Genomic DNA, 26,480 nt, shown 5'->3' with positions numbered 1-26,480 from the left:
CCATTGAGTGCGATTTCACATCACAGGTCTCCATCTTCAAAAGCTCTCTGCGAATGACCGGCTCTTTGTTTGCTTAAGCTTAGAACGCTGCTATCTGCAAAGAGTTGTGCTTAAATAAATCCCAACTACATGGAGCTATCAGGCAACCCACATTTCAGCTATGACAACGCTTATCTAGGGCTGATAAACTTTGAACAGTTAAGTGCCCTAATTACTGTCATCTGGGATTCAGACCACAAAGCTTGAACACATTCTGAAAGGGGCTTCAAGAGCCCTTTTATGCACGGTCTAAGGGCCTGACTATAGGTAGGCATATACTTTTCATTCTTTGACATGCAAGCATCTAACATCTGACAGTGATTCAAGATTTGGGTGGGGTGGGAAAGATACAAAAAAAAATCTTCAGCACAATTTAAACCAAGACCCCTCATTCGAAAGCACTTGGCTCCAACTATAGTACAGGGTACAGCGGACTGAAGACAGGAGATCTGAAAACAATACCCATATCTTGCTATTACAGCAATCAGTAGATAGATGGGTGCCACTCGTCTCAATGGCTCAAAATTGATGCAATACAAATGCTAATCAAGACAAAAGCCCATCCCAACAGGGTATCCATTTACCCCAACCTCTCAAACGTCCGTGAAACATCCCTTTACCTCTGAAAAAATGCGCTTTTGAAAGGCTTGCGTGTGAAATTGTGCAGGGGAAAAAAAGGCAGTACTGACTTCAAACAAGACCAGTTTGAGAAAATGTTTGCAGACCATCACAGGTAATGCATTAAAGGTGCAGTTAAACATTTTTGGAACCACCCACCTCGCTAGACCTGCTTGTGAACTGAAGCAGGTCAATAGAGGGCTTTTGTGCCTACTGAACACGCTCTGATAAGACTGACAGGTAGGCCAGTGCTAAAAGCACCTGGAATAGCTTGGGCTCTGACCTGAGAGGTAGTTGGGATTGAGCATCTGTTTCAACCACAGAAGAGTCTCTGTAAACAGAACCTCATGAGGCAAGGTCAAGACCAACACAGAGAGCTCCTAAAGAAGTGCGTGCAAGTGTTTAACAAGGTCAGTGATTGAGGGCGTGTGCCATGTCTTAGCCGTAATACGATACAGGTATAATACTGTTGATAGTATATGTCATTTGGAGATGGCCCCTGGAGGCCTTTGCACAGGAAAAATCTCATTTTCTCTCTGAACATGGAATTTTTTTTAACCATCCACAGGTTTTTGGAAGGTAAAACTCAGTAAAAGAAATTCGACCAAGTCAGTTTGGTTATAACTTCCTCATTTGTTAAATCGTGATCAGGCCAGATGTTTCTCATTTTGAGGGATTACCACTGAAAGGCAAAAGATGGGGAAAAAATGCCAAACAACCCCAGTTAGGTTTTTAGTCCTCTCCAGGTTCAAATTATCAAGTCATCTGGGAACACCAAATGACACTGTGTAGGAAAAGAATGAACTAAAATATGAAATCACGCAAAATATACATAGAGCACAACACCTGCTCTCTCTCCTAATCTGATAACTGTGCACCGATTGTGTCCCCAGAATCCGTCCATCCTTTCATAATAGGCTCTGCTGGACTAGTGCCATCAAAACAACACATCATTTGTTATTATTTTATACACGCATTTATTATATATATTCGCCAACATGCTGTAGCTAATTGAATGAGTGCACTTGCATGGCAATATCGCAAAAAATGCCGCACAGCAATTGTACTGATTATACTAAGCATAGACAATAAAAAAATTAACATAGCCAATATTAAGTCAACCCCTGGTATGGTTTCGAGACGGCACAGCTACACTACGTAATTTTAAAACAGATAATCAACTCCCTAAACGCCACACAAAGCAGCTCTATAATTCCTATCACGACACATTTATTGACCAATACGATCCAAGTGCTGTTTTTTTTACTGTAAAACTGTGTATAAGACGGACTTTTAATACTTTTTTTTCCATCTAAAAAGTGGGCTGCATCCTATATACCGGTGCGACCAATATACCAGTATAAAATGCAGAGAGAGGTATTTGATTGTGTTATTGTATTTTACCCACACGATGGTGGTATCCAGTTGTTAAGTGGTGTTATCTCTGCATTAAACTGTTTTTCGGGTCCAAGCCGTGACAACATCTCTTATTTACAATATGCCGCAGTGCCGCCTTAAAACAGCGAGGAAAACTAACTTCATTTTTGCACCGACATTATCTCCATTGCAGCCGCCAACCTCACAACAATCAATGTTGCTCTAGGCTGCCTGCCGCTAGCTACAGCACCGGTAGCTAGCAGGATTGCAAACTCAACATGGCAAATATAGATGGTAGGCCGTAATTTGTGTGTGTTTTGAATGTTTTAAATGAAAATAAATTGTTGAAATAAAGTATACACTTTTTTTTATTAATAAATAGCTATAGAAAACCTCCCCTCTGGGATACCCCCAAAAACAGACTGCGTCTTATATTCCGGTGAGACCTATATTTTCTGATTTTATGGTAAATGTTTGACAAGTACCTAGCTGATGCTTTGACTGTAATTCTGTGGAGATGGTTTTCTCTGCGTTTACATTTGTCAACATCTAAAGAGGACTTGTGTCCATTACAAACCTCAATTGAAATAAATGCTCTAATTGGCAGCGCAATGACATATCTCCCCCCTTTAAATGAGTGTTGTAACGCCTCTGTGGAGACTTTGGCTTTCAAAGCTTTTACTGTTAACTTCCAGCCTGATGGGTCAATCACAGGCCATAGTAGAATCAGACAGAAGCCTGAGTCATGCTGTGACCAAGAGCAGGGGTTCTCAAACATTTGGGGGTCAGGGACTCCTTTCAGGAGAGAACATTTTCCAAGGACCCCCTCATGATCGGAACACTGATTAAGCATATGCTTACTACCATTTGCACTCTTAGATGCCACTGAAACTATTTAGGGGGTTGAGGGGGGAACAGAGGGTTGGGAGGAGTGGCGGACTCCTTCTTCCACCTCTTTGGCTTCCTCAACTCCAGAGCGTGTCGGAATTTCTTCCAGGCTGAAGGCTCCTTTCTTGTTGCTGAGACTCCAACCTCCTCCCTGAGTTCGACGGCTGGTGTATCAGGGAGGGACGACTCATGATTGTTGGTATTGTCCTGAGAGTCCTCAACTTCTGCCTGGAGTTCGACTGCCAGTGGATCAGGGAGGGATGACTCATGATCGTTTGTCTTCTCAGAGTCTTCTACCTCCTCTTGGAGTTCCACTGCCCATGTATCAGGGAGGGATGACTCTTGTTTTTCAGTCTTGTCTTGAGAGTCATGAACTTCCTCCTGGAGCTTTTCCTACTGGCACGGCTCAGTCTCATGCTTCTCCTCACAGCTGGTGATATTTGTTGGAGGAGGCATGTGATTCTCTCTCTCAGCCTTGAGCTCAGTGGAAAGCTCAAGGTTGAGAGAGGTCTGAATGCTGAGTCGAGTTTGCAGCTCCTGATTCTCTTGTTGGAGCAGTTGCTGTAGTTCCACCTGAATCTTCAGCTCTTCCAGCTCCTTCAAGAGAACCCTCTCCTTTTCAAAAGCCGTTTGCTGCAGAATGTTTATCTCCTCCGCCATATTTTGACGGAGGGCATCCTGTTCAGCCCTCAGGTTAGTGATGACTTGCTGGCACTCCAACACTACATCAGCATGAGTCTGGACTTCCTTCTCCAGTTCATGGTTAAGGAAGTCAACCTGCTGTCTAACAGCGGGGACTTCAGTATTGTACTTCAGGCTGAGGTTTTTGTGGGAGACTTTGAACTTCTCTAGTTCTTCTTGGAGAAGTTTGTTCTTCTCCTTCTCCTGCTGCAGCTGATTGCATGTGCCACCCGCAGCTCTTCATAATCTTTTTGAAGATTCTTCTTTCGATTGATCTTCACATGTCCTCTCACCTGAGCTGCAATCTGGCCATTTTTCACAGTTCGTCCTCATTGTAGTAATGGAGCTTCTCGAGTTCTTTCCTCTGCAGTTTGCTCCTGTCAATGTACACGTCTTTCATTTTTCATTTCTTTTGTTTTAAGCAACTTTTGTTTTGTCACACGCAAATCAAACTCAAACTGCCTATTTTGTTGACAGAGATCCTCCATCTCTTCCTCCTGATTGAGCTCCTGAGCTCTAGGTTCGACCTGTTAACACTGACCAGCTACTAACATTAATATAATATTAATAAATTAATGTAGCCTTATAATTAAATAAATATAATAAATATAATACAACATAATTAAATTACTATTATGTGCACTTATCTGTATTTACTTGCATTGGTTCCAAATATCTTAAAAATATCATAATGCACTGGCAATTAAACCTGCTATTAATCTAAGTTACCTATTGTAATGCATACAATAGGTGTTTTGATCAGTTGAAATTTAGAAAACGCACTTTTAATATATTATTTTAATAAAAATTTAAAATATAATTTTTTTTATTTTAAATTACTTGTTCAATTCTAAAAACAAAACTGGCTTAAGAAACATTTATATTTATTGCACATTATAAGCACATTACTGCTATTTTTATTGTTCAAATCGTAATTACTTATTATAAATACTCTACGTATTCCTTAATGACAGAGCAGAATGTTGAAGACTTTTTGACACTTTATTATGGTTTTTCCAAATTAGGAACATCCCAAAGTCACACAGTTTTTATCTCAAGCAGACCCTGAAAAACCCACGCATGCATTTAATTCTTCACAACTGAATTACTGTAATTCTCTTTATTCAGAGCTCAGTCAAAAGGCGATCTCCCCTCCCCAGCTCGTTCAAAACTCCAGACTCCTTACAAATTCCAAGAGACGAGACCATATCCCTCCCATCCTTGCAAAGCTACACTGGCTACCTGTTAGATATAGAATTGATTTTAAACTTCTATTAATTTCTTTTAAAGCAATACTTATGCCTTGTACCTACTTACATTAAACATTTACTTGAGCCCTATGAGCCTAGTGGCTGCTTGCGCTCCTCAGATAGGGCCCTCCTAAGTGTTCCTACAGCCCGCCTCGTTACAAAAGGTAACCAGGCTTTTTCCATTAGAGCCCCACCGTGAGAACTCCCTACCCGAAGAACTAAGGCTAGCAAATTCAGTGCTTTCTTTTCACTCAAGTCACTAAAACTAACTTAACAGTAAGGCTTTTTTATAGTGAATCTGTTTTTCTATTCCTCTATATCACTTTTATTCCATGTTTTATGATACACTTTGTTTTCAAGTCTAACATCTTTTTTAACTGTCTTCACTGTTTTTATTGTTTTTTCCTGATTGTACGTACTATTTAATCCTGTTATGTAAAGCACTTAGTGCTATACAAATAAAGCACAATTTTATAATTCATAATACATTTATTAGAATTATTTTGCGGAGCCCCCGGCTATGGTTTGTGGGGTCCTAGGACCCCACTTTGAGAACCACTGGCCAAGAGACCCTCAATAATATCTGACAGTATGTTGCATAGACTATTGCTGTTCTGTCTGCATTGGACCCACACAGTCCAGCAGGTCAGGCAGAACTCTGTATTGTCACAGAGAGGCACAACGAACCAAGAGCAATTGAAGTTTTAGAGTGATCACTTACCGACTCACACTCCCTGAGCTTCTTCTGAGCGCTGTCGAAGTCAAAGTTCACGTACAGGCACTCCACAAACTCGGTAATTGGATCTTTGTAGGTGTAAGATTCCTGAATAAATGGAAATATAATGTAGTTAATTATTATAGCCAAATACACGAAGATGTTTTCATATCAAAATTGCTATAGCTTAATGTAAATGAAGACAATGTTTGGCTCTGTTATTAGGAAAAGCATAAAGCAGATGTTTACAAATCTAAAAAATCATGTGTACAATGACTGTTTAGGCATAATTAAATCCTGCGGAGCACAATAGCTTAATTAACATAATTTACGAGTGTGTGAAATGTGAGAATGAGATGGGAAAGAATGTGAACAGTTCCAAATCATGCTCAAAGACAGAGTCCCAACCTGACCTAAGGCCACGGAGCACTGAGCACATGTTTAAGCGATTATCAACAACACAACAACTCTTTGCTTAGACCATTGAAGTAGCTACCGTCATTGGTGCAGAACACAGCAGTACATTACATTATAATACTTTTGCAGCTTATAAACCAGCTCCAAACCTATATGCAGACTTTGTGCTTGAAAGGAAGTGTTAGTAATGCTGATGGGTTACAAGGTCAGTTAAAAAGTCTAGTACCTGTTGTATGACCTTTACCAAATCCTTCAGAACCTGCCGACGCTTACGGACATCCTTGTTTGTGATGACCGCTGTGGTTAGGTAACGCAAGATGTGAGGGCACATAGTCTGGATAGCATTGAGGTACCTGGAATGAGGGAGGATAAAGGTAATCAGACCAATGTAAGACATCTCTTTAGAAGGACACATAATATAACATTTTGGCTGCATGTTGGGCTACTGGCATTTAGGACAGAGAAAGGGCCTTTGCAGCTAAAACAGATAAATGTCCTAACAGGACCCTCACTTCTGGACATGGGTACCAGCTTTAAGCCGTCTCTTTCATTAACATCCTGTGAGAGAGAGGAGGAAAAGGAAACCCTGGCAAGAAGATATAGATCAGTGAGCAGGGACCTGCCCAGTAGCTGAAACCCAATCCAGCAGGGACTGATGTTTCAACCACAGGTCAACTGGCTAAGGTCTGAACACAAGAGACAAGACGCTGTTACAGGCTGATTCTAATCCCACACCAACTCTGGAGACAGTGTTCTTTATAAAAAAACCATGTAAGGTCTGCACAGACACAAGCATAGACAACTTGTCTTGTCAGGATGGCAATCAATTGACATTATCTGTCGCCAAAACTCCTCATTGGTTTCTAAGCATCTCTGAACTTCGCCCTTAGAACAACCCCCACTTGACCAAATTAAAACTGAAAAAAGGAAGTGGAGTGGGCCCCTTGAGGTCTCTTATAGCTAAGACCAGAGGGACACATGGGGCTTAGTGAGGGTGCCGCCTTCAGTTTAATTAGCTGAATCAATTAAAGGGGCAGGGTACCTGTGGCAGTACGTTGAGTCTAAAAACTGGCTGCAGCCTGGTTTAAAGCAGAGCTCTCGCGCTCCCTCTCTTTGTAGTTGTTTGACTTCGTTGGAAAACCGCAACACTCCTTGCTGTGTTTCTGATTAACTTACACCTACTCACTCTCCTGGGGGGGCTACAATAGCAAGCCATCTTGCATGACTCACTGTACCCTTCACCCTACCCCACTTATGGGACTTCACCTTTTTCTCTGTTTTTTGTACTTTTGAAGCAACAAGCATCGCTGCACTGGTTTACAGAAGATGCCACTGAGGCATGCAGCCAAGAAATCAAATACAAGTTCATATTTCTCCTGTTCAGGTGGGAGGGGGGCTGTGGGAGAAACCTGGAGAGGAGCAGGGTAACAAGGCCCTATATCATGGTACCTCTGGAAAAGGAAATTATGTTGAGCAATAGAATGAGTGATCTAGACAATCAAGTCTGGACTTCAGTTAGTATTTGCCCAGTTTGCACCTGTATCATACTTAGTTAATGAGCAGTGTTTCACAGTCTGGCAATAATACAGAAAACAAGGCTTTGGATCAACATCTGCTGACTGCAGGGGTAAGGGAGGTCAAATGTGGAACTGAAGGCCAGCTGCTGGTCACCAACTTCAGCCAAAGGAAGTACTGGTCAAGAGATGGGAAAGAAGAGCCAAGCCTCAGTGGGGAAAACATGAGGTTTCTAGACTGTGAAACTGCAAAGCATACAAAACTACCTCAGTTTGTCCACACAGATGGTTGGGTGAGCTTTTCTTGAGTAATTATTGGGCAGGCCTCCTTAATCATCCACAATAAAATTAAAAACTGAGTAAAATTCAGGGAACCAGACGTCTGAAAGCGCTGTGTTGTGGTCGCCTGTCATTTTGTTCGAGGAGCTCAATCATCTGTACAATTATACAAGCCTGCAATCAGAACAGGGGGAGGGAGCAAAGACATCAAAATAGGCGGTGCACAAATTCTAACACTGAGTATAAAGTTTCAAATCTGTGATACACATGGCCTCATTCTCCGCTTGGAGAGTAAACAGACCACACGAAAAACACACACTTCTGAAACCACTTTAAAAATACCAGCGGGGTTCATGTAGAAGCCCACCACCCAAAAATGTACTATTAAACCAAGTCATCTTCTCTGGATCAAGTTCCTATTATAGAATGACTGGAGCTACAATGCAACTCTCAACACAATAACTTGTTACCATGAAACAATGCAAGAGTGGAGAAAAACAAAACGTTATAAAATACAAAAAGGAGCTTAAGTTGAGACACGGTCTCTTCAAAGCATAATGAGGCAGCTTTTGGTTCAGTTTAACGAAACACAACAAAACACACCGCAATTTGCAGGCTGAAAAAGGAGACCGTTGCTTTACACAGCACCGCTTTCAGTGCATCACAGCTGCTGCTGCCGCTGCTAGTCCAACAAAGTAGTAAATTAATAAATGAACACCAGTTTTTTTTCTCACAAAGATCACACAAAAATGTAATTGAGTGTGCCTGCTGCAAACTTGCTTGTTTGTCTCATTGAATTTGAAAGTTTGGTTAAGTCACATCTTCTGTCCCCATTTTTACCATGACAATATAGGAAAGTCTCTGTGGTCCATAGCTACCGTAAAATTTGGTGTATAAGACGCACTTAAATTAATTTTTTTTCATCTTAAAAAGTGGGCTGTGTCCTATATACCAGTGCCACCAATATACCAGTATAAAATGCAGAGAGGTATGTTATTGTGTTACGGTATTTAGACCGGACGATGGCGATATCCGGTTGCTAAGTGGTGACGTCACATCTCCAAATTTGGTCCAAGCCGCTACAACGTCTCCTAATTACAATATGCCGCTGTTTTAAGCGAGGAAAACTAACTTGATAGCTGCTAAGGCTTCGTCATGGACATGCGCCTTCATGATCGCCATTGCAGCCGCCAGCCTAACAACAATCAACGTTAACGTGGGCTGCCAGCTACTGCTAGCTACAGCACTGGAAGCACGCGGGATTGCAAACTCGACATGGCGAAAACAGATGGTGGGCTGTAATTTGTTTGTGTTTGGAATGCTTTAAATGAAAATAAATTGAAATAGTGTTAAAATAACTTGAATACACATTTTGATTAATAAATAGCTAAGGAAAACCTTATTCCCTCTTGGATACCCCCCAAAACAGACTGTGTCTTAGATTGCGGTGTGACAGATATTCCAGTTTTTAGGGTAAGCTTGAATTTACACTCCCTGTGGACAATGTTTTCAATGTCCTGGTTGCAAAAGCAGGGGTTATCATGAAACACTAAAGTAAACAATATCAGATCATAAATTTTACTTACTGTGGCTGATACAGAAAGAGCTCAATGATATTGTCTCTGCCCTTGGGGTGGTTGAAGAAGACAAAGAGAGACCAGTGAATGAGCCATGTCCTCTGCTGAAGAGACTGGAGAGGGGAGGTGACAGACTGGACAAGACAAAGACAAAAAGGAAGGCAGGAGGGAAGAAATGAGGAAAGTGTTAAAATAAAAAGACCACAAAAGAGAAAAAAAAAGTTCACAAGAGAAATAAAAAATACAAATATATTTTGACACATTAACCTAAAAGTTGTCGGCCTCTCTAGCATGAGAAGAATAAAAAAAAGTGTTCTTTCCTCCTAAAGGGCCATCAATCAAATACAGACACACACTTCATACACTAATCCAAGTTCTTAAGTAGTCAGATGAGCGCTTGTGGGTAAGGAATAAAATGCCACAGCAGAGCTGCACTGAGAGTGAAATGTCAATATGAGAGTCTATGTAAGGGAATCTAAAAGCCGTATCAAATTCTGAGAAGCGGGGCATTTACGTTGTTATCGATAGTCTCTCTCAGGCGGGTGAGGTCCTCCATGGCTGCCTCCCAGTTCTGCATCAGGATCTCAGAGGCCAACTTGCCCCAAAGAGAGTTCAGGGCATTCCTGTCCGTCGCTGGGACCTTGGAAACAGAGATAGTGCACTGTTAAAACCTGAAGCACACAACACTGCAACATACAAAACAACAGTTACCTGATGTTCCAAATACGTTTCCAAAAGTCTCCCTATAGAGATTGGCACAAGGTCCAGTAACATCTGAATCCAAACACAGTGAGACCGAGCTATTGACTACTTGCTTGGCTTCAGTAGCACTGCTACAAGTTGCAGTCACTTTTGTTATTTATACTGGATAAATGGATTCAATATGTCATCTCAGGGGAATGGAGCTTGACAGAAAAGGAAGAATGGATCATGAAAGACTGTTTAACTTTTAATAAAACCAAATTTGCAGCACTTTGAGGAACAACCACTGCATGTAAGTTCATCACAAAGTTTATACCTTCAGATTACCACATTAGTAAAGGCATACTTGGAGCATATGTGTCTCTGTGCTATCAGAACCGTTAAGTAAAACTGAAGTTGACTTGTTTGGTTAATGCTGAAGTTCCTTAAATCTCATGGTGCATCAGCAACAACAAGACTAGGTCAAAACCTAGTGTAGCTGACCGCATCAGGTCAATGTGCGCTTTTGTGGGAAATTTGTTACAAGGACTGTCCTTTTGATGCCGATATCTACGTATTTGAAAGCAGGTGCGCGCTGCGGACGTAGGTGAGGACAGCGGACGAGCAGCAGACGAGCAGCCCCTCCTACTCCCCGAACAAAGTATCCAGAACCGCATAGACAGTGAGTCGTGTCAGTGGAGGTCCAATATGCTCCATGATTCGCCATTGCCATCTTGCAACTCTCTCTCTATGGCTCTGAATGTACCGTCATTCACTCAGTCAGTCAGTCAGTCACATACAGACCCACGTGTAGGGCTGACCCCAGCGGTCAGCCAAAAAAGTATGTCTGAAAGTCTGCATGACAGGTTACTGTGTGGGCGTTGTTATAGCAAGCAAATGCTGGCAAATATTTGCATGCCGTGTGTCTTGTTTGCAGTTATGAGCAAACAAACATAGAAAAGATAAATAAGTGAAAATCCAAAGAAAAAGAAACTAATTGGACGCTCAGATGAAGCAAGGAGGAAAATCAAGAGTTACAATTGGAGACAACCGTGGGCGTCACACATGCAACACTGTCTGGATATCTGGAATGTCTGCTCCCGTAAGTACTGTTTATTGCTTAGGTGCCACCAAAGAGAACGGAATTGAGATCTTCAAGATTAGCGCTTTCATTTCTGCACAATATTGTTTGGTTAAAAAGATAAATCAATAAATCCTCCCTGACCGAGGACACATTCATGTACTTTCTTAAACACCACTAACAACTCTAAGAAGACTGAAAAAGGGGCAGGCTTAAATATCAAATTTAAGTATGATAAATTATTACATCATTTTTACATTTACAGGATTGTTGAGGCTTTTTTCCTGAGCTTTCCTTCATTTTTTGCAAACTTTTCTCCACTTCAGTCATGAGAATGATAACTGCGACAATCTCCCACTAACCCTCAGAAACTCTGGACAAGTCTGTCGTTATCACAAGGTAATTAGGCTGAAATATGAACTAACGCTAACAGGACACATCTTTGAGTGCATAATCACTCTCTAAGATGTTGCAGGCTACTGTTTCTGATTTCCAGAACGGACTTAAACAAACAAAAAAGAATCAGGTAATGAAAGACAGGTTGAGAAAGCCTCTGAACATCAGCATGGCAATCACTCTGAAGTGGACATTGGACTACACCCTAAGGCTCATGGGAAACTCTGCACCACAGTAGTTCACGATAACACCAAACACCAGACGCAGTGACATGAGTCAAGCAGGAAGTCAGGGTGGGTGTCTGCTGAGCGGCCGGCGAAACCTAGATCCTAACCACACACCCCCGTCCACTGTTGGACAGCCGCTAAAGTGGATTTTGAGACACGACAGATGTACAAGTAGAGGAAACACTATAAAAAGAACAGGTTTCCGCTGGAACCCCACAAATTGGTAAGATTATTCGCAAATAAAGGTTTTCTTTTTCTTACGTGGCAAAGGCCAGTTACGCCCTGATAACATTTTAACAAGCTGCTCTAAGGCGAGATGAAGGCAGGTAAGTTTCTCTTGTAGAATTCCCCCAAAGAACAACACGGTGATATAATGTGTCCATCCATCAGTCAGAGCAGCAGAGCTTCTCTGATCAAAGAGAACATTTCAGGTCCATTATGACCAACATTTTTTTTTAAAGTGCAAAAGTCACAAGAAAGATCAGTATTGTAACATTGAGAGAAAAAAATCCACTCCCCTGCCAGTATAAAGGTCAGCATTTCATCTGCTGAAGTGTTTTGTTTTGTTTGTTATTTTTTTCCCTCTCTTGGAAGTCCCTGCCTGCTACGTTTGGCTGACCTCCAGGTCATTATGGCAGCTTTCTACACACACACACACACACACACACACACACACACACACACACACAGTCTGGCATTCACTAGTGGCCACGCTAGAAAAGTTTCAATACCTGGGTTTTTCCAGCAGTTACCTTGAGTTTCCATTGGTTTGTGAAATGGGCACATTTTCGCTGACTGACCAGCAACAATAAATTTACTGTGCTGGGGATCCGACGGGATACTCAATCTTTATTCTTAACATTCAATCCCTGCATTAAGTGATGATATGAATAAGTTGCTCTTTTCGGACAAGGCCACACTGTAACAAGACCTGAGGCATGGATTTTGCAAGGCTGGCTTCCTTCGTTTAATTGACTGGGTTTCCCACGTTAAATGACTTTATGGAGGCTCACCTCTCCCGTATGGGGGAGGGGGAGACAGATGAGTGGCCTGTGAGGATGGGAGGTCTACTAAACACTGAATAGAAGGGAAGGGGTGGTATACAGACTCTGACTAATGAAATCCATTTCTACCTTTTCCCTTCTAAAAAGCTTCTTGCATTGTCAAGAGTAAGCAACAGATATCTGGTTACAGAGTCTGATCTGGCTGGAACTTAAAATGAGGGGTCTGACAATTTGAGGGGTAAAGAGGAAAAAAAGTCTGTGCTGGACTATGAACAACATACCTCAATTAAAGCAATTTTGGTTTATTTAGAGTGAGTTGCAATGCCATAAACAACTGTTGTTGGAACAGTGGGATTTATCCTTTGCAAGCTTTTGAAGACTTTTTTTTGTTAGGGAAGTGGAAGTGGAAAGCTTGGGTGAATTACCCGTCATCTTCTCTCGGATGCAACTCTTCCTTCCACAGATTTGAGCAGATCAGTGAAAAACCCATCAAATGAAGTACCCAACTGCTTTGGGTTAAGAGGGTTGTTTGTAGCAAAGAGAGTTCATCATTGCTCAGAGTCTCTGCCAAGATTTTTTCAGGAGGGGACACTCCGGCATAGTGAATGTGCATGACTAGCCGGAGTCACTGACATCCCAAAGACAAGAGGCGACGCAGTGCAGTATCAAATGCCAATTAGACTGGGAACAAAAGATGCTCTTAATGTTTTTCACTCTAATGAACAGACAAAATGTTGATCTTATTCTTTCTCATTCTTTCAGGGCTGGCTTTGGCACGCGTCCTTGCTTTACCGCAGAGCTAAATGCTGAACCAAAGACACACAAAAGCAAAAGAACAAGTGAGTGACACTTGGAAACCACCGACTATGCATGCTGGTTCCATGGTCATTATAAGACTTTCAGTTGAGTCGAACTTACTAACACTTGATGCAAGATAACACCAAAGAGGTCAAAGTAGGGCTACATTTCCACTGGAAATTTGGTTTTCATTTAAAGGAGAGCAATAATCTAAGTAAACAAGGTACAAGCTTGAAAGTGCCCTAACATGTGACCTTGGAGGCTGCTTCAGAGTGGTCAACAATTTACACACTTTGGCTTGCATGGCTAATAATTACTCAACTTTAGTTCGTTTTACACAGATTCCCCAACAGCACAGCAACAAAACTCAACAACACCATTATATTGCTGCCCCAGTGTGTGATTTTACAGCGTTATGCTAATGTGAGGCTAACTTAATCCCTATTGTATCGCATCACTAACACCCCTTTCCCACCGAAATTAGCGCATTGACGCAGGTTTTTCAGACCAGGGAAGACCCACTTATAGATGCAGATTGTCTCTTTTCCCATTGTCAGTGGAGTATCCTCCTGTCGGTCTCTTTTCTGCTGCGTCACCGCCTGACGTCAGTGAAGATGTTACAGTGGTTAGGTCTTTATTATATCTATAACTCATTCAGTCTGTTTATCAAACTTGGCACTGAAAAATTAGAGACAATGTTCGAGTGCTGCTTGGACGGAGATGGGCAGAATTTGTAGCTGAGATGACAAGGAGTCGCAGAAGTTACCGACGTAGCTTAGCATCGTGCTGGAAAGGGGGCGGAGATTAGCGTGTCTACCTGGGTTTCGTGAGCCGAGGCAATAATTACCCGGGTCTACTGCAGAGTCATTTGACCCGGGTCTCAATGCTGATTGTAACCGTTCCCACCAAGCAAAAAAGCTGAGTGTTAGCGGGGTTTTTTGACCAGTGGGAAAAGAGCTTTACACGGACACACAGTAAAACAAAGTGACTGGAAATAAGGCACAGGAGCTCGTCAACAACACATCAGCACCTGCTAAAAACGTCTAGCAATTTAAACCTCAACACTGCCTGTTTCTTGAAATCTCTAGTTTGTAAAAGTTTCCACCCCCTTAGGAAATTCAACTCAACTGCAAAGATGCCACTACCTGTACTATTTTATAACTTCTTCTGTAATCAAAGACTAACTTAGTGCAGAAGGTACATCAAATTACACAGAGACAAAACTCTACAGTGACTCAGTCTTAGTGTTTAGTCTTAGTAGTCCGCAGTCCTCGCAGTCGAGCTGCACGTAGCCGATTCACCGCCCTGTTCATCTTTCACTCATTTCTGAGGGCAAAAGGGAGACAAGCCACAAGTGCCAGAACCAAGGCACAAGTCTGTGTGTTTATAGAGGAAATAGGGAGTGTGCATGTGCACTAACAATAACACTTCCAGGACTCTCTGAACTGTAATTATCTTCCTCTGCAAAACATTTGTTGGCATTATTCATTTTTTTAAAAAGATTTTATCTTGAAAACAATAAATACAAATCTTTGTATTGTGTATATTTGCCCTCATTTTAAATTCAGGAAATAAAGAGCAGACTTATAAAGACAGCCCTAAATAATCGACATGCACGTCGTCCCTTATTCACCTTGCAAAACGTGTGTAACCCTCCCGATGCTAACTAAGAGATGGCTTGCATAACTTAAGCACGCCATAAGCTCAGAAGTCGTGACAAGGAACTCTCTGGCCGAAGCACTCAAATCAATAAGCTGTCTACTGAGGCCCGCCCCGTGAAGAGACTACAGACAGATTATGCAGTCCGCCACTGATCACTTGGCCCAGTAAAAGATCCCACTCAAGTCTTAGAGGAGCAGTCTCCTCTTAATACAAAAGACGTGCAGGGAATTGAAGAGGCAATGACGTAAGCTTTTCACATTCAATTACTTTTAAGTGTTCTTTTCCTCTCCTATGCAAGCACTAGCCTTTTGAGGAATTAAAGCAATCTGGCCAACATAATGTGATGTTCAATTTTAATATGTCAGAGAAATGCCTTAAGCCAGTATATTAATGAGGACAGTAAAATACTACAGACACTCCGTTAAGTGAGGTAAGGTGTAGGGTTATCAGTAAACATCACCATTAATTTTAACTGGTGTTGAATGTCAATGACAGCGGCTGAAAACTTACCAAGACACGGAAGAAGTAGAGGTACTCTGCAGCTCCAGAGTAGTTTCCACACTCGTACTGGAACTTGGCATATCTGTACAGCGTGTCCAAGTACTCCTGACGAAACTTCAAGAGAAATATGAGAGAATATGTGAATTGTTGTCAGACCAAGTAAAACAAAACCTTTGCATAGTTTCAAATCCAAGATTATGCGTGCTCGGTAATTTCATACAGCTGTGGTGCCGCAGGAAATCATACTTTTGTGTCATATCTATTTATGTTTCATTGTTAAGGTGTTCATATCATAATAAATGTATTAATTCTCACACATCTGGGATACACCGAATATACTTTATGTTATTGTAAAAATGCTAATCTAATTTTAATTCCCCTGCTGTGGTGGCGCACCACTGCTACATGAATATAGACTTATATGGCTGTATTATATCAGGAGTATTTTTACCATGAATGGCAAGAGAAAATAAATGTAACCTTTCTTATAAATCAGCTAGGAAGTGGTTGTGTGAACTAAGTTAGAAATGCATATGGGCTATCATTTCAAGCCTTTAAGTTTACTATATTTAACCGTCCTTCCTGCTGTATAGTATCTCACAGCGGTGTGCACTGACGTCAGGCCATTTGGTAAGGTTCAGTAGAACTGTTACAGGCAGTGGGTGCTCTGGGCTGCCCAAACCTTTCCCACAGCCTGCTGCGAGGCCCAGAGCCTGGGCTGTAAGGAGGTGCACTGAGGACAGCGCGCAGGTCAGCGGGATACCGGAGTGGGAGGGGACCGATGGAGGGGAGGGTAAGAAGCCAAACATCACGGTAAATATAGAACCTCCGGCATTCTTGCGGCTCTATCCACGAGTCCCGAGCTACTCCGTTTATTCTTAACAATCCACCACAGAATGTAAATGTCCACAGAATTTGTGCAAGCCATACAAACCCCGAAAATGAGTTAAGGGTTTTGGGAAGTAATTCTGCGTTTCCTTGCTCGGCCTTCCCCTCCCACTTCGCCCCTAAAACAACCATGGGTTCACACAAGAGCCATGGGAAATGCAATGAAGAAGTGAGATGTCAGCAAATGAGGCCAACTTACGTTATGTTTTTCTGCCAAATAGTCAAAGAGCATTCGTCCATCTCTGCAAAAAAAGAGAAAGAGCAAGACAGTTCCTGTAGTTAGAGGCCATTTAACTTGAGTCGCTGTTTGGCTGACATCCTGGTGTTTGGAGTCCCATTCAGGTATATTTTTCCACTTCTGGTCTAAATCAAGAGCTGCACATAAATGAAGACCATTTGACTTTTAAAACAGTGTGATAGCCTGTTTATTACATTTGGTTTGGCTACTTCAAATCTCTGCTAGCCATGTCTAACAAATTATGTCTAGTGAGGAAAGTGAGCCTTTGAGTCTCTATGGCTTTGTCAAAATAAAGGAATCCACTGACTCTTCAAAATACTCAAACCCATACTTTCAAACTATGACTGGAACCTAAAATCTGAGTAATTCTGTGGACAAACTTTAAACTAGTATTTCCTAGCATATGCACTCCTGCAACGTCAATGAATGAGTGTGTATTTGCTGGCAACATGCTTCATGTGTTTTGAGTGAATCTCATTTAGGCTAGGGCAGGATTCTTCACTGCTTCAGACAGGTTGTCTCTGCCGATGGTCTAGATAAGTTCCCTGTAGTGAGGAATGCTGGCCTGCTGTTCATTACTGGAACACAGATCCTGATAGTAAATCTGAGCCACTGGCCATACTATCTATGTCAGTGAAAAAATGCCTTTTATTTTACTCTTTGAACCATATGTCAAACTGCTCTGCAGATGTATCCCCCTGCACAGACACAGAATAGGCAAAATATTATCAACACAAAGTCTTCAGCTATATTTTTTTGTACAAAATATTATGACTTTTAGATAAGAGTCAGCTGCTGACTGAGATGTCCAACAAATGGACACTGTTCATGAAAATGTCTGCACAGCATTACCACCTTCTGCACTGAAAGAGTCAAGGAGCCATCTGCAGCATGTTGATCTAAGTGGTTTTCAATGCTTCAACATGTTTGAGCAACTGAGAACATAAGTCATAGATCAACCTAACGATGGTCATAATCCAAAAGATGTGTCTAATAATGACGGATTGTTTATAAATCAATATTAATGTGATTTACTATGATAGGGCTCGGTTTCTGGCTTCAATAATTGTCCAAAAAAAAGCCTGCTAAGGCACGTAGGCCTATCAGCCAACTGTTCAAAAGTGGCACTTAGAACAATAGGTTCTAATAGGCTGTAAAATACTTAGTGGATCTGTGTCTATTACCCTAATATACAGGGGTTTAAATATCAACCAATTTCAACTACTGGATGATCCTCTAATCCAGAAATAATGTTAAAATCAAGCAACTGCATCACGCATTATTTAGACCAAAACAGGGGAATAAAACGTTGCATGTCCTCAGGCTTGAGAGCTTTTTCTTTTAATCGACCGCAGATGAGTTTCCCCATTGTTGAACAAATTGAATGGTATGAAGAAAAAACAATATATAACTTAAGACAGATACATGATTCTTCATCCAAAAGGAAGAATTTTTCCAAATTCTACACTGACAGCAAATTTACAAAACACTGGCATGCTCTCAATAAAAGATGCTATCATCAGGCTTCAAAATCTCACATAATAGTGACCACAAATCTGTGCCTAAAATAAACAAAAGAGTACAAACTCAAAAGGGATGAAAATGAAAATGCTTTTGATTACACACTCTTGCCAAGAAACAAAGGAAAGGATGAGACTCGATGAAACTATCCTAATCACTGTCTGTCTCTTTTTACTTGGCTTTGTCGACTTCACTCAGCCAAAGCCCTGAAAGACTACGTCTGCATCTACAATCAGTTTGTTGGTTTCTACAGTAAATATTTGTCTATGGCTGTGCTTGTGTTATTTCCAAATAACCTTCAACAATCACTACAAATAAAACACCAATATGTTTCTTAACCTCACTAAGACCAAACATCCATGGCATATTATGTTTTGGGATTATAAATTAATAAAGAGAAAAGGTGCAATTCTTGATGAAAAATATTTTTTACCTGGTGGACTGCATCTGCCTTGTTGTCTCTGGATCCTCAAACATTTTCACAATGGGTTCAGTCTCTGACTGCAGCTGCTTTAGCTGGGCCACAACCTCTGTCCTCTTCTCCCTGAGAGCTGACGCGGGGGGAGAATAAAGAAAGTCATTAGCTACAGCAAGACCATAAACTAACACATACAAAACAAGAAAGTTACTGCTAAATCAATTCTGTAAGGAGAGTAATGCATTACAGTAAACCTTTATGATTTCTATTAAGCGATATCAATCTTCTTTGGGTTTGTGTGTTATTGCTGGAGACATAAGGATGAGGAGTGTGTATCCACAAAGTGTAAAAACTTACTGTGGGGAATTTCCTTCTCTGGAAAAAGGCTTCTGTGCACATCCATGGCGAAGTCCACCATGTTTGTGTCGCTGAGAAGGTCCAGTTTTCCATTAAGCAACTCCTGCTCATTGTAGATCTAAGAAACAGAGCCAATAATAGAACACAACGGTGAGGGGTAGGACTGCACGATGTATCGCTTTACTATCACATATGCAATGTGCACATGTGCAATATTCACATCGCAGGACGTGGGGTGGATGTTTCTTTTTATTTAAGCAGAAGCAGAAGTAGGAGTTTCAAGGAAACGTTACAAAGACTGATGAATTATATTTCCAGTTTATTGATACAACTTAGATGCTGGATAATTTGTGATTAGTATATTAGCTTTCTAGTTTTACCAAGCTTCAGAGTTAGCCAACGCTAATGTTACTGTCCTGGAACCAGCGGGTGTCTACTTCCCCCTGTCAAGTGTTATGAATATTGTTAATAAATATTTTAGAGCTGTAATGCAACACTTCCCAACAGTGGCCTAATTGTGAATTCCAAAATTTGTGTTCCTATGACAAATTAACCTATTTTTATCCACTACATGGTAGGGCTGCACAATATGACGAGCCTAGGCTATATCATCAAAATGATATGAAAATGTCCGTGTGTGTTTTTCTAAATCGTCTTTATCGGATGTCATAAAACCAGTGGCCAAACTGCTTTACGGTAACTTTTACAGCAGTTTGACAATGCTTTCCTTTCCAATTCTTGCACGTTGGAGTGAACCTGACGCAAACCATAGAGGGAGGCGCTGTAACATCGACATTAACTTGTAGAAAAGAACCCAGGCTCAGCCCAAGCGAAAATGGAAACTCCTTTTTATTTGTCAAGTGCTAAATTCACATAGGATAATCCAAAACAGGCTTTTCCCTGTGGTTATTTCATAAAGACTAATTATTTGTTAAGAAAACATGATATATATCGTTATCGAAATATGAAAAATTCAAAATCGTGACATAGGACTTTGGCCATATTGCACAGCCCTTCTTGAAATCAACCCCTTTGTATCATAGACTGTAAGGGTTAGGGCCAGCTGGTGTGAATGTTTCATTTCCCAGGACATCCCCACCGGGCGGCAACATAGGATTAGCAGAATGCTAACCGGTATAAAAGCACCACACCGCTGTGTACAACCTCATTCCCTGGGTTTTTAATGCTTCCAACATACTGCTTCCCAAGCACATTTCCTTTGAAATCAGACTAACTGCCTGAAACAATCGAAACCCAAACAATTTGGCCTTCGTTTAAGTGTTACACTACATGGTGTATTGTCAATCTGGGTGTAGCGCTTGACGTCAAAACTATCCAAGAATGCTTATTGACTTTGCCTTGACGGGTTAATATTTGTAACGGCCCTACTAAAATTCAGTGTTGTTGAATAGCAAGTACAGTTGCCCGCAAATTAAATGGCAAAACTCCTAAAATCGGTTGAATCCATAAAACCGCGTGGCTGATTTTATCAGGGTAAAGCTAACCTAAATCACAAGCCCGACATCCGGTATAGTATTTTCAAAGGTACAAATCAATTCAATTATTTGGAGATCATACTTCGGTTAAGATTATACCTAATATGACATAAACTAAATTTTTCGAGTTATTTAAATATAATGTCCCAGCACTTAATATTTTTTCTGCAGGTGTTGTTTGAATTTTTATGTTCTATCCGACATATTTGCTTTTATTTTGAAAACAGGAAGCCTTAATCCCGGCTGCACGTCTGTTACTTTACACAGCTTCAGAAAATGTGACCAACTCCTTAGCGTACATGGCTTTTACAACTGTTGAAGAGCCTTTTAAAGGCTCACGAAATACCAAAAACATGTACCGAAGCAATTATTCATTATTTTAGTGCTCACCTCTTTGACAGACAGAAACTCCAGCAGAGGAAAAACGAGGTGACGGTCTAAAAAGTGGGCAATTTTGGTGGTGAGGTCGTATTCCGCCATCTTTGCTCCGGGGAAAGGGAAGTAGACGGCGGTTTCAGCTTTTTACGTCACACGGGGACTGACCAATCAGATCCATTGTCAGCATCCTCTACGAGAAATATAGAAGAAGACGTGATGCTGATTTTGTAGGGCTATTGTGACATGTAATAACAAGTAATTGCAATGTCCCGCTACTTTAACACATGGATGGATGGATGGATAGATAGATAGATAGATAGATAGATAGATAGATAGATAGATAGAAAGAAATATCTTTATCACTATGTGTATTTCTTTTGATTCATTTCATTTCATTTCATTTCATTCCTTTTATGCAGATTGTTTTCCAGTTTTCGTTCAATTCCATTTAGTTTCAAAATGCTGTCATGTGGCAGTTCTGCTTTTACGGTGTGCAGAACTTAATGATCCCGTGAAGACTAATTCATTCCTCACTGACAATCATTTTTTTTGGAATTATTAGTTCAGGAATTTAAAATGTGGTTGAGGCCTGAATGTGATTTATTTCGTTTCACAATGGCAGTTAATACACAACTCCCTGTTGTGGAGAAACTGACTTGAATTTTACGCATATTTTACCCTTTCATTCTTGCTCTTGGATGGAAATGTAAATGTTTTTTTTTTTCTTCAATGGCTTCTCAGAGGGATGCATGACTGTGACTTGTAACCCTTTCAAATTTCCCATAATTTCCTTGTGGTGTTGATACAGTGAAACATTTCATTTATAAAGAGGGATCCAAGTGAAGGTTTTGTTGAATCTGAAAACATAGGCTTTCCTCCAGACACCACCAATATTTCTCCTAAAAGCCTGTGTGACTGTGTCTGACTCCTTTATGGGACCAAAAACCATTTGAGGGCAAATATAGTCACGATGAACCCTCACTAAAGCGCCTTCTAATTTTTAATGAAAACAACCAGATCATTTCCAATCATTTGACTTTTCCACAAGGTTAGAATGTCTTGACTGTGCATCCGAGCCATCCTCCGCTCTCCTCCTTCACCTCAGCAGCTGCCTCATAAAGGTGCTCCTCTGTTAACCATACCCGGCTGTCAACTGCCAATAACAGCTCCTAAATGGCCCATCTCTAATAGGTTTAACTAGAACCTTGTTTTCCTGACAACCACCAAGCACTGTCTAGTCTAGTATCCTCGCACAATTCTTCCCTTGTTACCGCTGGGCTCTCTCTTACTCCCACTTCTCCCTGTCGCCTGACAGCAGGTAGAAATGAGTCATAAACAGACACCACTCACCGTGGCCAGTTGCTGTTTTACTGGGTGCTTCTGACACAGTCAGCTCTGGCTCAGTGACAGCTCACTAAGATTGAAAAAAGAGAAAACACAGCTTTTACTCTGCATGCTGAAGCCTCCTTTGTGTCGTCTGCTTAATTTCAGGAAATGTTTTGCAGTAAAAAGAGTCACCCACACAATCATTAGGTCTGTTTGGCAGGTATCATAAGGGAATTCGTCTCAATTAGATCATTCAATGATTTAAATTAAATAATTAAAAGCTCCAGCCGTTTTGGCTGCCAATGAGGTGGCTTTATAAGGTCAAACAAAAATACTTTTTTTACTAGTTTTCATTTATGTGAGCAGCGTGTTCACATGTAATAATTTCTTATGCATTATTGTTTAGTGTTTTCTTAAAATATTTAAATCTAAATATCATTAACCTTAAAAAATTACTTCTATCTGACTCTTGAGTGTTTCATATTATTTAAAGTAATAATCTCAAAGTTTTTTATTTAAATAAATGTCTGTTAAGTCACTAACTATCGCCGAATAAGGTAACACAATGCTGATTGAGCCTATGGCCCACTGATGAAAGCCTTTGCATTCACAGTATTACAGACTGGCTGTCTGTGGCGACTTTTGCGGAAAAAATCACAAGTGGCACCCGGTTAGTGACACGTTTTCCATCAGCCAGCAGCGGTTGGTCTGCCAGAGAGGGTAGGCAGAGCTAAGCGGCTGCTTTTCTGGTCTCTGCAAGTGCGAGTAAACAGTAATCTACTATGGCAACAAACAAAGAACAGATAGATGACTACAGATACAACTTCAAAAATAAGTGAAAATCCAAAGAAAAAGAAACAAATTTGACGCTCAAATGAAGGCAAGCAGCCGTCAGCGAGGAAAATCAAGAGTTACAACCGGAGCCAACCGTGGACGTCACACACTGTCCGGATATCTGGGTAGTGTGCTCCTGCAGTTACCGTTTCTCGCCATAGGCGCCTCCAAAGAGAACGACTCTTAAATCTTAGAGATTTTAATGTGTATAGCCATTTTTAACGAAACACACACACTTTGTATCTTACTTTTTCTGATCAAATTTTAACGTCAGGGACTGTAGCAAAAGGGTAGGAGAGGGGGGTGACAAAAGATAAAGTTATTGTTGTTTTGGCTTAAGGTAGGCTTTTACCTTGTAGGAGAGTAATATTTATTAATGTATGTTTTTGTTTGTTGTCCCAAGTCATGCGTTATTTCAGCATTTCATCTCATAATAATTAATGATAACCCAAATAGCTACGCTGAAAAAACTTTGATATGTAATATGCTTCATAAAGGTGAACATTTCCAGATCTGTAGGCAGCAGTTCTGTCTCTATGCGAGGGTTGCAGTGATTTGTGTGCTGGTGATGCACAAGAGAATACAATTATTAATGATGACATTTAGATATTAATGTTTGAATCTGTGAACATGTTAAATGATTTACACCAATGTAATACTGTCACTTAAATTTATATATAAAATTAATATACAATATTGTTTTGACATTTTGTGGCATGTCTAGAGGGGGGTGTCAAGAAGACATCAATAATTCTGGGAAGGGCCTTTTTCTACAAATTAAAACTAAAGGACTTAACACTTCCCACCATCCTAGTAATTTTTAGACAGTCCCTTACCTCGCAGTAAAACCTCCATGTGTCCTTCTGACCTTACTTTTCCGCAAAATGATCATAACCCAATAATTGTTCCTCCATGCAACATAAACACATGCACTATAAAGTTCATTTTCAGTGTAATGTGACTTGTGTGCTTGAAATTTATGTGCAGGCAATAGTACTTGTTATTACACAATATTGAATTAGGAAACAGCGGGAAACATCTTCGACATCCCAGGCAAAGCCAACGAGCATTCTCAGATAGGTTCAACACCACAAGCTAAATCCTAAATGACCAGAAATCAAGTATTTTAAACACTGATGTAAAAGCCAAATTGCTTTGGTTTCTCTTGTTTCAACCAGCCAATCCTCTTTAAAAAAGAAAAGGTGCTTGGGATGTAGTATTATGGAAAAACATGTGCCGGGGAATTTTCTTTCCTTTCTTCACATTTTGTTCAGTTTTCTTCCTGACGCCACATTAATATTTTGCTGATAACATGCTGAACTCACAAAAACATAATAAATCCAGCCACTGTCTTTTAAAAAGTCACTGTGCAAAAGCTTTGTGCTTCACAAAATATTGTAGTTTAGTAGTTTGCTCTGTGTTTGGAGAACATATTGAATTTTTAAACCAAACAATCCCAGCCACTGAACACCATTAGGGCCTGAACTGTGCTCAACCCTCGTGTTTGTTGAGGTCCTGTGCCAGCTTGCTCATCCATCCCCTTAGAGAACAGCAAAGCCATGGCCATTATTCACAGAGAGGTAGAAAAATGGGAAGGGGTGATTGAGTAAAACAATATAGCAATTCAAGGGGATGGATACAGGCAATTTCCTGTGGGAAACTTTCTAGTAAAACTTGAGAATCAACTACGTAAATCAGAGACAGGAGAGGTATCTTATGAGGCAGCTAGACTAGCATTTGTTAAAGCGTCTGTGAGGAGTTTTTTGCTGGTTATGAAACAGACTGAAATTTATTCTGGTTACTCTGTATGATTTACAAAAGCAAACCAGACCATCAGCAACAAGACTGATTATTTCTATATAGTTATTTTTAATGCCTGAAACTGCTGGCAGGGGGTATGTTTCACAGGAAGTGATTGACTGCACGCTGCCTTTGTTTACATTTTCCAGTGCATAGATTCACATTGAGTTATACATATGACTGTTAAAGAAAGCAGGATGAGATTTTTTGTTAAAAACAACCATTAAGCATGTACAGGACGAAATCAGCAAAGAGATAAGAGGTACGGCTTTGTCCACAGGGGGCGCCAAAATCAACACAAACACAAAGTTCCTCACAGCAGCTTTAACAGTAACAGCGGCTTAAAGGAATTTGGGGAAATATGTTCTAGGGATGCACGATATTATCGGCATCGGCCGATATTGGCTTAAAAATGAACTATCGGTTATCGGCCAACACGCCGATATCCGCCGATAAAATTAACCGATAAAATAATGGGCTGCTGCATACTTGATTATATGCCCGACCACGGCACAATGTCCCCGGCGCGAAAAAGAACTGCGCGGTGCAGGGTGATAACGTCACGTGTGTCTACCTGCAGCATGAGAGAGTTAGAAGCCAAAATGTTCGTGGTGTGGAAGTTTTTCAAAGTGTCCGAAATAGATAGCAAAATTGCTATTTGCAATGACTGCTCAGCTTCGGTGATGCGAGGAGGAGCCAGGGCAAAGTCTTTCAACACTACAAACTTGATTAACCATCTCAAGACCCATCACCCCGACCGTTGTAACAAATGTGATAAGAGTATCACCATTATACTGTACGCTAATTCCAATACAGAAGAGAGTTGATGATCTCTGCAATTAGGTGTGCGGGAAAAAAATATCGGTATCGGTAATCGGTAATCGGCTAAATGAGTTGTAAAATATCGGCATATCGGATATCGGCAAAAAATCCATATCGTGCATCCCTAATATGTTCTTTCACTTTCTTGCTGAGAGTGAGACGAGAATATCGATTACACTCTCATATCTGTGCAATTATTAAGAAGCTGAAGCTAACACAAGGTTAGCTTAGCTTAGCATATGGACTGGCAACCAGGAAATAAACAGCTAGCACTGTTTTTACACAGCCAAATAACTACATTGTATAGTTGTACAGAAGTTGCCTTTTTACAAGGTTTATGCCCCAGAATTTCTCTTGGCAATAAGCAGTAACTTCCTCAATTATTTGCATCAACCCAACGTTGCCAGGTTGCTCCTGGCCTATAAGTAGTCTGGCCCATAATCATAAAACTGCAACTTGACATTTACTGCATTACTTCAACTTTATTAGACAAACAGCTCTTTTTATTCAGTTTTATTTTCAGCAGTCCAAATATTAATTCTTATGGAGAATCAGAATATTTCATGGCAATGTAGGAAATGTTCAGTTTAAATGCAATTATATTTGTATTAGTCGATTACTGCAAGCGTGGAGCTGATCTCATCACTTAAAGTAACAATCTCGAAGATGTTGATTTAAATTAATGTCTTTTAAGTCA

General features: G+C 40.6%; 1 protein-coding gene across 1 annotated transcript in view; it reads right to left on the bottom strand.

Annotated features, from left to right (window-relative positions):
- eif3ea (eukaryotic translation initiation factor 3, subunit E, a) overlaps window positions 1-21,119 on the bottom strand; it is a 29,425-nt gene extending 8,306 nt beyond the window's left edge. The window contains exons 1-9 of the mRNA XM_069656563.1: window positions 21,014-21,119; window positions 19,128-19,245; window positions 18,786-18,903; window positions 16,793-16,835; window positions 15,715-15,819; window positions 9,870-9,995; window positions 9,365-9,489; window positions 6,212-6,338; window positions 5,575-5,676 (exon numbers count right to left, since the gene is read on the bottom strand). Of these exons, the coding sequence (XP_069512664.1) occupies window positions 5,575-5,676; window positions 6,212-6,338; window positions 9,365-9,489; window positions 9,870-9,995; window positions 15,715-15,819; window positions 16,793-16,835; window positions 18,786-18,903; window positions 19,128-19,245; window positions 21,014-21,103 (954 nt within the window). The 5' untranslated portion in view covers window positions 21,104-21,119. The remainder of the gene's footprint in view (window positions 1-5,574; window positions 5,677-6,211; window positions 6,339-9,364; window positions 9,490-9,869; window positions 9,996-15,714; window positions 15,820-16,792; window positions 16,836-18,785; window positions 18,904-19,127; window positions 19,246-21,013) is intronic.
- Window positions 21,120-26,480: the final 5,361 nt, after the last annotated feature.

The sequence above is a fragment of the Semicossyphus pulcher genome, unplaced genomic scaffold (genome assembly GCF_022749685.1).
Source record: "Semicossyphus pulcher isolate SPU_LCO1_2020_fin unplaced genomic scaffold, fSemPul1.0.p SCAF_9, whole genome shotgun sequence".
Lineage (NCBI taxonomy): Eukaryota > Metazoa > Chordata > Actinopteri > Labriformes > Labridae > Semicossyphus > Semicossyphus pulcher.
The sequence above is the reverse complement of the archived record's forward strand: the minus strand, read 5'-3'. Positions and strand labels throughout refer to the sequence as shown.